The following is a 17344-nucleotide window of genomic DNA, read 5'->3' on the forward strand; positions in this document are numbered from 1 at the left end:
ATGAAAGGCTTAACAAAGCAAATTCTAAAAGCATTTAGCATGGAAAAACTGGGATTTCTTTCTTCAGTTCTTAGCAATCATCTTCTCCAACTTCTTTTGATTTTGATGATTCTGAATATTGTTGCTTATGGAGAAGAAACAAAGGTGCATTCTCCTTTTGTTTTTCCTTAATCTAATCGATAATATTTAGTTTATGGAAGTTGTTTATTAGTGTTTAATGTTACAGGATTTTTACATTGTTTACTTGGGAGATAGTCCACTGAACAAGCAATCTGCAGTTCAAGAACACATAGGCCTTCTTTCCTCTGTGAAAGGAAGGTAAAATTACATAGTAATTTGATTTGATAAATTACTGAAACCTAAGCTTTTCAAAATTGTTTTGAGCAGTGAACATGGTGCCAAAGAGTCTATTGTTCATAGCTACACTAAGAGCTTCAATGCCTTTGCTGCCAAGCTATCCAAAGATGAAGCTGAAATGTTAAAGGGTACTTAAAGTTCTTCCTTATTGGTTCATTTAATTTACATTTTCTTTCAATGGTAAGATTTGTTTAAAGTGCTTTCGAGATGTTTAGGCCTAGAAGAAGTGGCATCTGTGTTCCCAAATCGGTATCGCAAGCTTCACACTACGAAATCATGGGACTTCATTGGACTTCCTTTAACAGCTAGAAGAAATTTGAAGTTAGAGAGAAATATAATTGTGGGTCTACTTGATACAGGTTGACAACAAAACTCTTATTATCTCTGCAAGTCACTCGCCATGTTTGAAACACCATGATGTCCTTAAGTAATCTTCCAAGTACATTGTTCTTCCAGGCATTACTCCACAGTCCGAGAGCTTTAAAGACAATGGATTTGGTCCACGACCGTCAAAATGGAAAGGAACATGCAGTCATTTTGCGAATTTCTCAGGCTGCAACAAGTAAAAACCATGCACTTTTGAGTTCAACCGGTTTAATGTTTGATTGGTGATATTTTAGGTTTTTAACCCATGGTTAAATGTTTGCTGTTCATTTTGTTGGACCACCTTGATTGGGGTTCCAAAGCAAGATTATAGGAGCTAAATACTACAAGCTCGATGGCAACTCCGACCCTGCTGACATTTTATCACCTATAGACGTTGATGGCCATGGAACACACACTTCATCAACACTAGCGGGTAACCTGGTTCAAGATGCAAATCTTTACGGGCTAGCCAAAGGCATGGCTCGTGGTGCAGTGCCATCAGCTAGGATAGCAATGTACAAAGTGTGCTGGGCCAGCTCAGGGTGTGCCGATATGGATATTCTTGCCGCATTGGATGATGCTACTAGCGATGGAGTGGACGTAATATCGATATCGATCGGTGGGGCGACTCAGGATTTCGTGACGGATTCTATATCAGTTGGTGCATTTCATGCCTTGAAGAAGGGAATCATTACTGTGACTTCCGCTGGGAATAAAGGTCCAAGTTTGAGTTCGGTTTCTAACTATTCCCCATGGCTTTTTACTGTGGCAGCCAGTGGGATCGACAGACAGTTCATGAGCACAGTCAAGTTGGGTAATGGAAAAAGTTTTTCGGTAAGTTCAATATATCAATTACATGTATGCTCTTAAATTGTTACCGAATACATTCCTGAAACACATACACATGAGCAGGGAATTGGGATTAATACATTCGAATCAAAAGAAAAAATTTATCCCATTGTCAGCGGGACCGATGTTGCGATGAACTCCAAAAGCAAGGAAAACGCAAGGTTCTGCTTCGATAACACATTGGATCCTGTCAAGGTGAAAGGAAGGCTTGTTTATTGCACACTAGGCCAATGGGGTGTTGATTCTGTTGTCAAAGGTATTGGAGGAATTGGCACTATTGTTGAAAGCGACGAATACCTCGACACTGCTCAAATTTTCATGGCACCGGCAACAATGGTGAACTCAACTGTCGGAGAAACTATACAAAATTATATACATTCTACAAGGTATTGACTTATTGATTGTTGTGGCATGATTCTCTGTTGATAATGATAAATGCTGAAACCATTGAACAAAAATTTCGCAGCTCACCTTCAGCAGTGGTATATAAGTCTGAGGAAGTAAAAGTTCCTGCTCCTTTTGTTGCTTCATTTTCATCTCGGGGTCCAAATCCGGGCTCACAGCATATTTTGAAGGTATATAAGCTTTGAATTCTGCCTTTAAACTAGAGAAAATTTATGTTTTCTGTCGATCTTTGAGTGCTCGATATCTAAAACCAATAGTCTCTTCCGTACCCTGGTGTAGCCTGATATTACAGCCCCTGGCGTTGACATCTTGGCAGCTTATACTCTTACAAAGTCACTCACAGGGCTCGAAGGTGACACTCAACATTCAAAGTTCACTCTCATGTCCGGCACTTCCATGGCCTGCCCACATGTTGCAGGTGTTGCAGCCTATGTAAAATCATTTCACCCTACTTGGACACCGGCCGCGATCAAATCCGCAATCATGACCACAGGTAAAGATGTTTATCATTCTTAATACGCTTAATGTAATTCACTACTTCAATGTTAACATCCTTAACACTCTTACTTGCAACATACTAATAATCTACGCAGCAAAACCGATGAGCCGGAGGGTGAACAAAGATGCCGAGTTTGCCTATGGTGCTGGTCAATTGAATCCTGCAAGAGCCATAAACCCAGGCCTAGTCTATGACATTGATGAGATGTCATATGTACAATTCCTATGCCATGAAGGCTACAGTGGGTCGTCTATAGCGCATTTAGTTGGCACAAAATCCATAAACTGCTCCTCGATCCTTCCTGGATTCGGCTATGATGCTCTCAACTACCCGTCGATGCAGCTCAACATGAAAAAGAGCCAACAGCAAACCATAGGTGTTTTCCAGAGAAGAGTCACCAATGTAGGTCCTCCATCTGTGTACAACGCTACCATTAAGGGCCCTAAAGGAGTGGAAATCATGGTTAGGCCGACGAGTCTCCTCTTCACTCGTCCGTTGCAGAAGCGGAGTTTTAAGGTTGTGGTGAGAGCGAATCTCAGGACAAGCAGTAAATTTACGGTGCTATCAGCTTCACTTGTATGGAAAAGCAATCGTCACACTGTGAGATGTCCTATTGCTGTTTACAACTTCCCAGACTAAAATAATCATCTTTATATGTGAAAAAAATGAGGGAGCAAGTAGCTTATTTGTAACTTGAAATTTCAAGAAAATAATTGCTTCCACTTGAAATGAAATTTGGCTTTTTTTTTATATCGGTAATGGAAAAACCTACATAACATTACTATAATGGCAACAGCTAATGCATGTGAATGCTGAAAAACGTAATGTTTAAAGAATTGCATTTTTCTAAAATAAATTGTGCTCGTGTAACATTATCCAATAACACAATATAATGCTAAATTATGTTTCAATCAAGTCAAATGATGTCGAGTGATACTATATTTGTCCCGAGTGAATCGGCAAGCGAAAGAAAAGGGAACATACAAAGTTATAAAGAACAACATTCAGGTCTTGTTGTCTCCTCTTCGGAGTTTCTCAAGTTCTGCTTCAGCTTCTGATAACTGTTGCTTTAACATCGATATTCGTCGCTCAAGTTCTTCCACTGTTCCTCTTTTGCAGGATAGTTTATATGGTGAAAGAAAATGAGGCGAAAATGCTCTCAGAGCTTCAACCCCAGTAACCTAATATAAACCATACCATAGACAAATTGATTGCGGATCTCAAAACTTTTGGAAATCAACTAACAAAATAGGAAAATATCAACAGATGGGAATTTTATGTTATTACTGATTTATGTATAGTTGAACTCACCTCTTGTGGTAGCAGTGGCAGCTTAGTGATGTTAAAATCATCATATAACATGTGAAACTGGTCGATGTACTTTTGTTGCATCCGCATTCTTGCTTTTAATAAATTGGACTCAACATCTTCGATTAAAACACAAACCAATTGATGATAAGTTTTTATTTAAGCAACAATTGTAATGGCAAAGAAAGGAAAAATGAGAGATATAGTATGAAAGTAATCATACCTTCATCATCGAAAATTACTTGGTTAATGATAATATTGTGCGCATCGATCTCAAACTTGGTGAGTTCCTGAACCAGCCTCTCTGTTTCATAGAGAGAGAGGAACTCCGGAATGCAAACGCAGACAAAGGTCGTCATGTCCTATCAAGGAAACCGTGTCATACGAAAAGTATGGGCACCTCAAGAAAGTTTGAAATAGAAAAAAAAAAAGCCAAATGTTATAAGTTTAGCAAGTTACAAGACTTCAAGAAATTAGTTTTTAAAGCTCTTAATATGCTAAATTAGACGGACCAAGAGCTTAGTGTAAGCTGCCTTTGATTGCTCCCAGACAGATCGTTGTCAAAGTTCCAGTTATATCTCACCAGATAATGATCAAATCAAAAATTAAAATAGCAAATTGAAAGGGAAAAACACTTGAGAATGGGAACTAACCGGGTCTTTGAACTGCTTATTAACTTGTTCAATCACATCTTTCATGCCTTCAAGCCTCCCCAAAATTGCATCCTCCCCAAATTCATCATCAATACCGAAAATATGGGTCATCTGCCATAATGAGTTCCAAATTTTATGAGCTACAACATAAAGAAAACCAAATAGGAAATAGTAGGACCGAAAACACTTGTGCTTATATGTGAGCTATGAAAAAATGAATGCAATATCCCCATGCCATACAAACTTTATAATGATATAGACGACAAACTTGGAAGGAAGTATTGAGCGAATTGATCACTTGAAATATGATATTCAAGAAAGAATTGTAGTTTTCCTAGAAAGACCACTAAAGGTTAACACAAAATTTATTATCTATGGGCCCATTGTTGAGAGAAAATTCTCGGAAGACCAGCTGAGAAAATATCGGGTGACAGGACATACTAAAACATAAAGTTGTACCTGACTAAATAAGCCACCGAATTTGTTTTTCAATGACATCATTTTTGCGAGTCCCTTCTCCAATGTGGCAGGAAACTGTAAAAGCCGAAGTGTATGTCCAGTTGGAGCAGTGTCAAATACAATGCAAGAATAATCCATTGTTTGCACCAATCTGCAGGAAGCCAGGAACGGGTCATATTCATAAAACAAAAGATCAAAAGGTATATGAAAAACACAAGCAGAAGGTGACAAAGAGCATGCATAACAAAGCTTACAAAGAAATAAACCATCATAATTAATCTTAAAACATTTGGAAAGAGAACGGATATTTTTCAAATAAATCCTAGCATCATCAAGCATTGAAAATGAAAATAAAAACAGAAGAAAACAAGCAAAGTCTTCAATTTGGCCACTTTATTTGTCTCATGTACTACATGAATGTATGAATTAAAACTTCCAAAGCTAAAACCTGGAGAACACGTTCAATTGGTGCAGCTGAACTTAATCTTTCCCAAACAAGAATGTAATAATCGATGCCCTTTTTTAGGCTTTTGGTTGAAAAACATAAAGATAAATTAAGAATACACTGATAGAGAAAGCCGAAAGCGTTTAACAAAACAACCACAGTAATTGTTAATTCATTCCGAAAATATTTATGTAAACAAAAAACCGAAAATGAAGCAATGAACACCTAAAGATTTATCACAATCAAAATATCAAACAAAAGAGAACAGTCTTTACTTAAGCATCTCGGCAAAGCTCATTGCCTCATCAATTCCTGGAATTGCATTTGCCAAGTCAGAAAATAAACCATCCATTCCTTCAGGCCCATTCACATCTTCATTTTCCACAGTAGGATCCACCTCCTATTATGGCATCATAAGTAGTAAGAAATTAAGGGGAAATAGTGACAAACTAAATCATCAGCGCAATCTTTTTTTTTTGGCTAAATAATCAGCAGAATCATATAATGAAGTTTCTAGCGAAGAACTTGTCCCTAATAAAGAAGCCAAGCTTTAACCAGAATGAATTACAATGAAAATCATATTAACAAATTGTTCTTCGTTTCAATTGAAAGAAGTTAAAATTGGAGAATTGACGGACTGGGTACTTACAACTTCAAGAAGGAGCATCAAACTATCCACAAATCAACAATCAAACTCAAAACTAAACTAAGAATCGCTTGCCTTTTTCTTTTAATAAAATAGGAAGTAAATCTCAAAACTACGAATTCACAACAAAAATCCCAACCCAATCTCAGAAACGAAAAAAAAGGAGCAAATCCCCGAATGCCCATAGAGCAGATTTAAACAAGAATGGTACCATGGCATATAAATTGTTGAAGCCATTGACCAAAGTGGGAGTCTTTGTGAATCGTTGCTGAAAAGCATCGCTGAGATTATGAGCAGGATCCGTGGATATAATCAAGACAGAGGATCGGACCCGAGCCAAGAGGATGGAAAGAATCGAGCTACAAGTGGTTTTGCCCACACCTCCTTTGCCACCAACAAAAATCCATTTCAAGCTCTCTTGGTCCAGTATGTTCTGGACAGTTGCATCTGGTAATTCATGATTGTCGGCCATTTTTCTAGCACAACCTTTCTGCTACTTCTTTTGTTATCAGTCGAAGAAAAAGGAAGTGAGGTACCCAGAAAATCTAGCGAAAGAACCGGTTATAGTTGTCGGAGGCGTTTCATTTCATTTCATTTCCTTGTTTCAAAACAGATTTTGAAATATATATAAAATGAAGTAAAATACTCAATTAATCCCATAGTTAATTAATTATAGTAGTTTTTTTGTTATTCAATTATAAAATAATAATTTTAATTGAAAATTATATATTATAATATTTTAACACATTGAATCATTAAATTTTTATAATTTATTTTCATTTAATCATAATTTAAAAAAAATCATAATGATTTAAAATTTTATTGATTACATTATAATAATATATTTCTAATTGAAACCTAAACTCTAAACCTAAATAATATTATTGATCAAAATAGCATTTTTTATAAAGTAAAAATTAATTTTCGAAAGGTACATTTTTGTAGGACACGTCTTTATTGGTGTGATAAAATAAATATAAAATTATATCGTACTCATATAAATATGTCTTTTAAAATGACATAAACCTATAAAAAGTGGTTGATTGAGTTTAATGCAATTTATATTATTGTTAATACAATATACCGGAGGACGTAGATTGAACGTACTTCATTCAATATCTTTTAGAGAAAATCGCCTCAGTGACCAAAAAAAAGTTATAATATACGATTTTAACCAACTTTTTTTGGATTTGCCAAAATGACCAACAAAATCGCAACGCGAAATAAAAATCGCAACGCGATCCCCAGAATCGCAAATCAGTTTCCAAAAATCGCAACGCGATTCTTGAAAATCGCGATGCGATAGTACAAATTCGCATTGCGATTTTCAATAATCGCAACGCGAATATGAAAATCGCAACGCGAACACATAAATCGCAACGCGTATCCGTAAATCGCAACGTGTATCCGTAAATCGCAACGCGTATGGGTAAATCGCAATGCGTATCCGTATATCGCAACGCGTATCCGTAAATCGCAACGATAATACATAAAATCGCAACGCGTATCCGTAAATCGCAACGCGATATTTAAAGCGCCATTATAATCGCTACGCGTATTTTATTTTCAAATTACAAAAAGAATATTAAGACAAAATCCCGTAATCGCAACTCATAACCTAAAACCTAAAATCACAACTCAGTCCCATCTCCATCTCTCACTCTCTACGGCGAAGAAATCCGTCCCCATCTCCGAAGATTTCCGTCCCCATCTCCGGCGAAATCCCTCACAACGATTCACGGTCAGAAATCCCTCACAATATTCAGAAATGGAAAATCAACCTCCGAGGGTTAGTTTTTTTAATTATTTTTATTTTGAAATGTTTGCATTATTGTAGGTTTTTCATATTGAAACTGATGATAAGTTTACTGGTCATTTCAATAATAGATTAACCATTTCACTTAGATTTCATTTCGCGTTACGATTCTGTCGTTGCGATTTTCATTTCGCGTTGCTATTCTCTCGTTGCGATTTTCAAGTTAGTATTTGTCTTTGTCTTTGTTCTGTCTTTTGGTTGAAGTAATGCAATCCATTCAAGTTTCAATTTGCAGAAGAGTCGCAACGAGATAAATGAAAATCGCAACGAGAGAATGACTGTCGCAACGAGAGAATCGCAACGCGAAATGAAAATCGCAACGAGAGAATCGCAACGCGAAACCAAAATCGCATTGCGATTTTCATTTCGCGTTGCGATTCTCTCGTTGCGATTTTCATTTCGCGTTGCGATTCTCTCGTTGCGATTGTCATCTCGCGTTGCGATTCTCTCGTTGCGATTTTCATTTCAACCAAAAGACAAAACAGTGTTGCAAATTTTAGTTTCAAGAATAAACTACTACTTTTTATGTTTATTGTTTTTGGTATATCTTCACAGTGTAGTTTTTGGTATATCTAACTTGGTATGTTTATTGTTTTTGTAGAAATTTTTTCGGCTCAATTGACCTTGAGAAATAAAGTCAGCCTGGCCACTACAATTGCAAAGAAGCTTTCACCTGCTCAAAGACAATTGTTTGAGGAAACCTGCTTCGGGCCATGGCTGAGAGTACAGCATCCGGGTGGAGATGCTAATTTGACCCATTTGTGGCTTCAGACCATGACATCAAATCTACCCGACAGTATACAACGTGGTGAGGAAGAGATATGGTTTCATTTTCCACCAGCGTATACTTGCTTTGGGCGGAAGGAGTTCTGCTTAATCACTGGTCTACGATTCGGACACGATGATGTAGGCCGGTACACTCGTCATATCGCCCGCCCATCATGGTTATCCCGGGTTTTTCCGGATGAGTCAATGGAGAAGCCGAACCTACATGTCGACGACCTGAAGAAATTATTTAATAAGAAAGCTGGTTTCACTCGGATGGAAGACGTCGATGTTGTCCGAGTATGCCTTCTACTACTTGTGTATGCCGGCTTTTTAGGCAGAGAGGCCAGACAACCTATTCATCGGGAGCTAATAATATTGGTAGAGGACCTGAATGCATGGAATCTGTTTCCGTGGGGTTCGTATATATGGAAAGCTACCTGGACTAAGTTGTCGTCTGCCTTTGATGACCGCAAAAGTTTGCGGGGCGATGGGTCCAAATACACTTTGTCAGGCTTTGTTTGGGCCTTTAAGGTAAGAATTTCTATATAATGTTTCTAAAATTATAATTAATTATTTAACAATTACTAATTTTGTTATTATATTGTTTGTAGATTTGGATATTCGATGCTTTCCCCAGCATGCGTACATATGCAATAAAAACGTCAAATGATATTCCCAAGGCTATTTCCTGGAAGAGGAAAACTCTGTTGGATTGGGAAGACTTAATACCATATGCCACAATAAATAATGTAAGTTAACACAAATACTTTCATATAATATATAAACAAGTTATTAATAGTAGACGTTTAACTTTGTTTGAGTTTTTATATTTTAGGAGGCCAACATTCCATTACAAAGACTGTCACCCACGGAGGAAGAGCTTGCCACTGATTGGTGGCAAGCTAGTCAGAGTTTTTTGATGGCACGGATGATGAGCAGCATCCACTTCCTCCAATTCGAGAGCCATCACCTCACCTAGAGCCATCACCCGATCGTGACGACTATACACCTCTAGAACGAGAGCCATCACCTATCCCGTCACATCATCGAGCCTCTTCTCCACCATCACCTCATGATAGGCGACCGGCAAAGATGCCACGACTCCTATCTCCCTGTTCTCCACCTCCACCTCAACGGGATGAGTCAAGGGAGTTACGTGATGAGGTCAATGCCTTGCGTGAGGAGATCGGTACTCTACGCGATAACGATGGTGCATGGCGTGTGGAGGTGTCAACTTTACGTGGTGAGGTTGCCGCTCTACGTGAGATGATAGTATCGTTGCAGAATGAGGTTCATACTCTACGCAACGAGGTAAGTTTAAGATTTTCCATATTTAACTTAATGATAAATTTACTCGTAATTTCACTTAGATTAGCCATTTCACTTAGATTGCTTAGTAAATTTATTCGGTTGCTGCCAATTCTGCTAAACTGTGTATTCTTAACACTGTGAAATAGTATTGTCTTTGTTTTGTCTTTTGGTTGAAAGTAAATTGTTCGGTTGCTGCCAATTCTGCTAAACTGTGTATTCTTTAACACTGTGAAATATATTTGTCTTTGTTTTGTCTTTTGGTTGAAAGTAAATTTGTTCGGTTGCTGCCAATTCTGCTAAACTGTGTATTCTTTAACACTGTGAAATATATTTGTCTTTGTTTTGTCTTTTGGTTGAAAGTAAATTTGTTCGGTTGCTGCCAATTCTGCTAAACTGTGTATTCTTTAACACTGTGAAATAGTATTTGTCTTTGTTTTGTCTTTTGGTTGAAAGTAAATTTATCCATTCAAGTTTCAATTTGCAGAAGAAGAAATAGTTTTACTTTCGCAACACGAAACTTAAAATCGCAACGCGAAACCAAAATCGCAACGCGAAATGAAAATCGCAACGACAGAATCGCAACGCGAAACCAAAATCGCAACGACAAGATCGCAACGCGAAACCAAATCGCATTGCGATTTTCATTTCGCGTTGCGATTCTTTCGTTGCGATTTTCATTTCGCATTGCGATTCTGTCGTTGCGATTTTCATTTCGCGTTGCGATTTTGGTTTCGCGTTGCGATTTTAAGTTTCGTGTTGCGAAAGTAAACTATTTCTTCTTCTGCAAATTGAAACTTGAATGGATAAATTTACTTCAACCAATAGACAAAACAAATACTAACTTCAGGGTATTAGTTTGAAACATATTTTTCTTTGTTATCTGATGCATTTGTGAACTATGATAGAATAATGACTTGGGTGAATACAATGCAAGTTTGAAACATATTTGTCTTTGTTTTCACTGTTTAAATATCATGTCTGTTTATTTACTGATTTTTGTATTTAATTATTTAGCGGCCCGATAGAGTGGATGCTTTACGTCGGGTTATGCTTGCACGACGGAGTTCACGCATCAGACAGCGTGCAGTGCTATTAAGTCTCCGTACACCCCAATAGTGCGAAGACACCGCAAGAAGAAGCCCGACTCGCCTGTCATCCCTCAAGAGTCCACTCCTATCGTTGAAGAGGCCCCCCATATCATTCCTCGAGAGTCCCTCCCACCGTTCAAGAGGCCACTGTCATCATTGAAGAGGTCCCTCCCACCATTCAAGAGCCCGATTCACATGGCGTCATATGTAGGCTTCTGAGAAACCCTGTCGTGCCGGACATGATGGATTCAAGTTGGCTCTCGTATGAGTTACCGGCCAGTACCATACCGGTATCTGAAGAGGAGAGGGAACAACTACCGGACACAATTTTGGATAACACCCTTTGGGCTAAGACCGCAGTTGATTTTATCTACATGAGCGGAGCAAGGGGTGTTTCACTGACATATGCAAGCTCACCGATGATATCTTTTTGTTGCTTGAACGGCCTTGGTGGGGCGTATTATTAGGGGTCGAAGACAATGGCTATTTCGATGGGGGGGTAAGTCTTATATTTTTCTTATATTTCAATTTGATTAATTTTTTTTTTAAATTTATGTAAGTCACTAATATGTCTTTTTTTGTAAAACAGCATATCGATGCGTGGGTGACACGTCTTCTAATAATAAGAAAACTTAAGAAAAATAAAAATATACGATATACAATAATGCCGACGTCTTTTCACGCCGTTCACTTGAAGAATGCACGAGATGAATCATTTGATTTGGGCAATGGACAAGCTAAACTTTATCCTGCATGGTGGGAGGTCGATAAGGTTAGTATTTATTTTAGATTGAGTTTAAAGATTTTATGAAATAAGTGCGCAAATGAATGAATTATTACTTATGATTGCAGGTGTTTATCCCTGTTTTGGAACGTAAACATTGGATTCTCGTCGAGCTTCAGCTCCCATCCCTTAAGACAATAGTGTATGACAGCATGATAAATTACATATCATTGGCTGATTTAAGAGATGTTATTAAGGGATGGAGCTCTCATTTGGCTAAATTCTTGGATGCGATCAATTATTGGACTCGTTCTGGAAACAAGAAGCCAAAGAAGCTCAATATTACAGTTATTAGAGACGAGACCGCGCCACAACAAACGAGCGGAGCCAGAGGAGATTGTGGTCCTCTCGTATGCTTGGCGTTGGAGCGTTTGACGACGGGAAGCATCAAGTATCTACCCCACCGATAGAGATAAAGCTGCAGTAGGCTTGTGGTTTCGGCATTATATGGCTAAATCGATATATACGAGACGCTGCCTACCTGCATCCGCGTTATAAAAATTTCCATAAACAATTGGTAAGTTTATATACTTTTGGTTTGAAAATGTTTGGTTAAGTAACTAGAATTCAATAATTTGTAGAAAGTGTTGTCTGAACAAATGTTTGGTTTCTGCAGGTTAATCTCAGAAGTGAACTGCGTGAAAATGATGTCGAGCTGCAAAAGTTGATTCAATAGTTTAATTGATTGTTTTTTGATTGTTTAATTGATTTGTAAAAGTTGATTCAATAGTAGATGATCGGAAATAAGAATTATTGCTTATTTTTTGATTGCGATAATTGATTTGTAAAAGATGATTTGTAAAAGTTGATTTGTGTAATTGATGCGAACATAATTCTTATTTGTGCTTGTTTAATTGATTGAAATGTAATGGTTGATTTTGTTGATTTCAATCTGCATTATGTTGAAGGCAAAAATGACTATCGCAATGCGAAATGAAAATCGCAACGAGAGAATCGCAATGCGAAATGAAAATCGCAATGCGGAAATGAAAATCGCAATGCGTTTATAATTTCGCATTGCGATTATCTCGTTGCGATTTTCATTTCGCATTGCGATTTTCATTTCGCATTGCGATTCTTTCGTTGCGATTTTCATTTCGCATTGCGATTTTCATTTCGCATTGCGATTTTCATTTCGCATTGCGATTTTCATTTCGCATTGCGATTTTCATTTCGCATTGCGATTCTCTCGTTGCGATTTTCATTTCGCATTGCGATTTTCATTTCGCATTGCGATTCTCTCGTTGCGATTTTCATTTCCGCATTGCGATTTTCATGTTGGGATTTTCATTTCGCGTTGCGATTGTATTTTCCGTGTTGCGATAGTCAAATGCATGCCTAATAGTGATAACAACTGAATAACAAGAGTTGGTTAAGTCAAAATGGTTGGCCTGAGTCATTAATTCAACTGAAAATGTTAAAAGTTCACACATAAAATCCACATAATACAACGTTTGCATTTAAAAATCACCTAAGTTAACAGTCTCAAAAGGTGAAGCCAATCGTGATTGGGATTTTAAAGATGATTGCCTTTTGCTTGACACCATATGAGCTTTGGATTTTGATGAGGATCCATATTTGGTAGAGGAAAAGATGATTTTGATGGCACTGGTGATCCACATGTCAACCTTGTATGACCACTTTCCTTGCACCGACTACATGTCGATCTCTTCTTCTCTTCACCCTTAGACGGTATACGATCGTGACTTTTTGGTCGGCCAGGTAGCCTTCTGTCCATGGCTGGTGGCAAAACTGTTTGTAAGTCATCTGGTATGTCCCACTCAGAAGGATGTGGAATAGGGTAGACAATCTCGGCATAAGTCTGTCGATAAACTTCTGTAGTGTAGCAATCCATAGCGTATGCGCTTGAATCATCTTGGTTTAAATGAAGAGCAACTTTTATAACATGGCCACACGGATAACCAGATGTTGCCATTTCATACAACTACACGTCTTTGCATTTAGATCGACTAGCCCATTTAAGTTATTATCCAGTACTTGAAACAAAGTGTTTGAACATGGTTCAACTCTCCATGACGTTGACTTCACAACACGTTTCGTTATCTTTTTTTCAGTCCATGGTGTAACACGATGTTCCAATGTTCCTGTAAATTTAAATAAACAATACTTAGTAAAATATATAATATGATAAGTTACGAATTCAAAGAAATAATACCTGCATGGTTTCTTTTCTTGTAGTACCACTGTTGAATAGAGGCTCGAAAAACTCCATTAACATAGTAATGGGTAATTTCCGGGAATGACGACTTAGAGCGTTGATTGATTCTGCACTATTAGACGTCATGAAACCATATCTTGCTCCAAGTTGATGTACTCTTGACCATCTTTCAAACCCGACATCTTCTAGTGTTTGAGCACACTGAGGCAAAACACGTCTTAAACAATTTATATGCTTATTGAAATCCACTTCCCGATAAGCTTTTACAGCCTTCCAGTATGTCCATTTGTGCTTTTTTATACCAGCAGACCTTGATTTTAGATTTCTATACAAATGAACACCACAAAGTCCATGAAAAGCATCTGGGAAACACCTTCTAACAGCGTTGTCAATTGAGTTTGCCCTATCGGATATGATTGTCAGATTGCTAATAGGACCTATGCAATCCCTAAGATGCCCCATAAACCATGTCCATGAATCAGAGGTTTCAGATTTGCCAACCCGTAAGCTATTGGCAATATCCCATTGTTAGCATCCATGGCTACTGCTAATAAGTTTACTCCAAGGTATCGACCTTTCAAATGTGCTCCGTCAACTATAATAACTGGGCGCATGCAAGTAATAAACGAACGAATCTACAAAATAATATACACAAGAAATATAATCATTTAAATGTGAAATGCATGTAACTAACAAAAATGAGTCAACAAAATTATATTGATTACTAACCGTAGCACCAATGGCGATAAACAGCAACTCAAAGCGTCCATCTCTATCTGTTTTGATATGAGTTACCGACCCAGGATTTTTCAGCTTTAAATTGTGACAATAAGCCGGCAGTTGGGCAAACGATGCTTCTGGCGACCCCCTCAACAATTCCAAGGCATAACATTTGGCTCTCCAACTTGAGAATATGATATACTAATCTTGAACCGAGCATTCATGTCAGTCATAATTTCATGTCCCCGATATACCCTGCCATTCAAAAACATTAACTCAGCCAGAAAACCACCAACACCTTTTTGTTTGCCTGTCTATGGTGAGGAAAAACTTGGGTTCTTGAACATGTATGTTTATCAATAAAAGTCCTAACTTGAAACATTTTGCAATCTTTTATTCTCTTTGCAATCATACGCCACGTACAGTTTTTGTCAATCATACACTTGTTTCGAAACGATCTTTGCTTGATTTGTTAACTTTTAGTTGATAGCCATCTTCCACACATTTTGTATACAAAGCTATCTTCAAGTCTTCCTTTGTATCAAAACAATCATCTTTCTTGACACGAATAACTTTTGTGTAACAATCAACTGCTTTCTTTGCCAACTCTTCTTCCGGTAACTGAAGTAATTCTGGCATATTCCAGTTATATTCCCGTGGCATTTTCTTTTCTTCGGGGACTTTTTCTTCTTCTTTTCTTCTTCAGGATTATATGAATTACAGAATGGATGTTCAACATGTTCATTCACAGTCGTAACTTCCTCCTCATTATCATCAACAACATCTTCCTCGGCAACGGTGTTTCATCATCAAAATTCGGGTATTGACCAATATTAAAATCATTACACACATGGTCTGTTTCTTCTTCTGAAACATCATCAAAATCCGTGTATTGACCAATATCAAAGTCCGGATATTGACCAGACCAAATTTCGAATACTGACTAGTACTCATAATTTTTTCTGTTGGCTCATCATCGTCTAACTGGTCAATACGAAAACCGGAATTTGGTGCTGAAAGTTGATTGGGATTTGGATTAGAGAAAGGTTGTGGGTTTTGAGAAAACTTAGTTGATTACTACCCGCTACTGACCCAACAATACTACTTCTAGGTTCAACAACATACAATGTAACATCATCTTGTGAAACACTAATGTAAGCAATGAATCGTTCAACATCTTCATTGTCGGTTAACAAATAAACTTTACCATTTCTCTGATAAGATAGCCTAAATCCACTTAGGGGCTCTAAATTCAATTTATTTGAAACACGTAGCATTAGAGTTTCATAAGTTAACTTTTGTAAAGACAATTTTAGTTGAAGATTCATGGGTAAAGGCATATATTGTAAAACACCATGAACATTATCCCATGACCCTCCAAAACACAAATCTATCCAAACATGATCAGATGATTTCATGGTTGTAAATTAATTTACTAAACAGACGAGCTGCGAAACTAAAACCTGTTGCCGGATTGGGAAGGATGTCGTTGGATATAGGAACGGATGTCGCCGGAGAGAGTGATAGATGGAGATGGAATGAGTTGCGATTTAGGGATTTAGTTTATGATTTCAGTGTTATATACCCAAAATTTCAGTGTTGTGATTTACAGATTCTCGTTGCGATTTACGGATTATCGTTGCGATTTACAGATTCTCGTTGCGATTTACGGATTATCGTTGCGATTTACGGATACGCGTTGCGATTTACGGATTATCGTTGCGATTTACGGATACGCGTTGCGATTTACGGATACGCATTGCGATTTACGGATACGCGTTGCGATTTACGGATACACGTTGCGATTTACGGATACGCGTTGCGATTTTATGTATTATCGTTGCGATTTACGGATACGCGTTGCGATATACGGATACGCATTGCGATTTACCCATACGCGTTGCGATTTACGGATACACGTTGCGATTTACGGATACGCGTTGCGATTTATGTGTTCGCGTTGCGATTTTCATATTCGCGTTGCGATTATTGAAAATCGCAATGCGAATTTGTACTATCGCATCGCGATTTTCAAGAATCGCGTTGCGATTTTGGAAACTGATTTGCGATTCTGGGGATCGCGTTGCGATTTTTATTTCGCGTTGCGATTTTGTTGGTCATTTTGGCAAATCCAAAAAAAGTTGGTTAAAATCGTATATTATAACTTTTTTTGGTCACTGAGGCGATTTTCTCTATCTTTTATGGGTAGAAAGAGATCTTAATAATATACTATGTATTATTTCAAATTGTTTAAAAATAAAAATATTTTTATTTTTTATAAAAAAATAAAATAAACAAACATAACACTTTTCATTTTCTTAAAACTCTTTATAAAATTATTTTTCTATAGCAAATGTATCAAATGGTAATCTTATTTTATATGTTAATTTGACTTCAATCGTTCTCCTCCATTCATCCATTGTGCAACAAATAATCGGCACACTGAGATTTGTTCGTGTTGAAAAGTAAAAACATAAGCTTTTACATTTGTAGGTTCACCTACAACATAAGTAACAAAATTGTAAACTAGTTTGAATCTAGAATGTGAATAAAAACATTGTCACATTATTCATTTAAGTATGATCTTCTTTAGAGATTTTGAATTCGAATAACAATGTTTGTAAAATGTATATTTTGTTAATAACTAAAAAAATTAAACAAATATTACCTTCCAATAATTCAGATTATTCA

The 17344-nt window shown here is 37.3% G+C and overlaps 2 protein-coding genes and 1 long non-coding RNA gene across 3 annotated transcripts; 1 reads left to right on the top strand and 2 right to left on the bottom strand.

Moving 5' to 3' along the window:
* On the top strand, positions 1-3160 carry LOC120153458 (subtilisin-like protease SBT4.14). Its single transcript, XM_039165409.1, has 10 exons — positions 1-144; positions 227-318; positions 388-485; positions 573-716; positions 814-919; positions 1044-1557; positions 1636-1958; positions 2039-2147; positions 2257-2470; positions 2571-3160. Exons 1-10 carry the CDS (start codon positions 1-3, stop codon positions 3113-3115), a joined length of 2289 nt encoding a protein of 762 aa, XP_039021340.1. The 3' UTR covers positions 3116-3160.
* On the bottom strand, positions 1635-2291 carry LOC120153459. Its single transcript, XR_005518794.1, has 2 exons — positions 2044-2291; positions 1635-1918 (listed from the first exon to the last, which is right to left on the bottom strand). It is a non-coding gene; the product is annotated as an uncharacterized LOC120153459 (long non-coding RNA).
* Positions 3161-3292: 132 nt separating the features above from the next.
* LOC120153406 (ATPase ARSA2-like) lies at positions 3293-6592 on the bottom strand. The gene is made up of 7 exons (XM_039165357.1): positions 6199-6592; positions 5617-5741; positions 4897-5047; positions 4438-4548; positions 4008-4146; positions 3788-3903; positions 3293-3657 (listed from the first exon to the last, which is right to left on the bottom strand). Exons 1-7 carry the CDS (start codon positions 6457-6459, stop codon positions 3481-3483), a joined length of 1080 nt encoding a protein of 359 aa, XP_039021288.1. The 5' UTR covers positions 6460-6592; the 3' UTR covers positions 3293-3480.
* Between the last annotated feature and the right edge of the window lie 10752 nt (positions 6593-17344).

The sequence above is a fragment of the Hibiscus syriacus genome, unplaced genomic scaffold (genome assembly GCF_006381635.1).
Source record: "Hibiscus syriacus cultivar Baekdansim isolate YM2019G1 unplaced genomic scaffold, ASM638163v2 tig00111100_pilon, whole genome shotgun sequence".
Classification (NCBI taxonomy): domain Eukaryota; kingdom Viridiplantae; phylum Streptophyta; class Magnoliopsida; order Malvales; family Malvaceae; genus Hibiscus; species Hibiscus syriacus.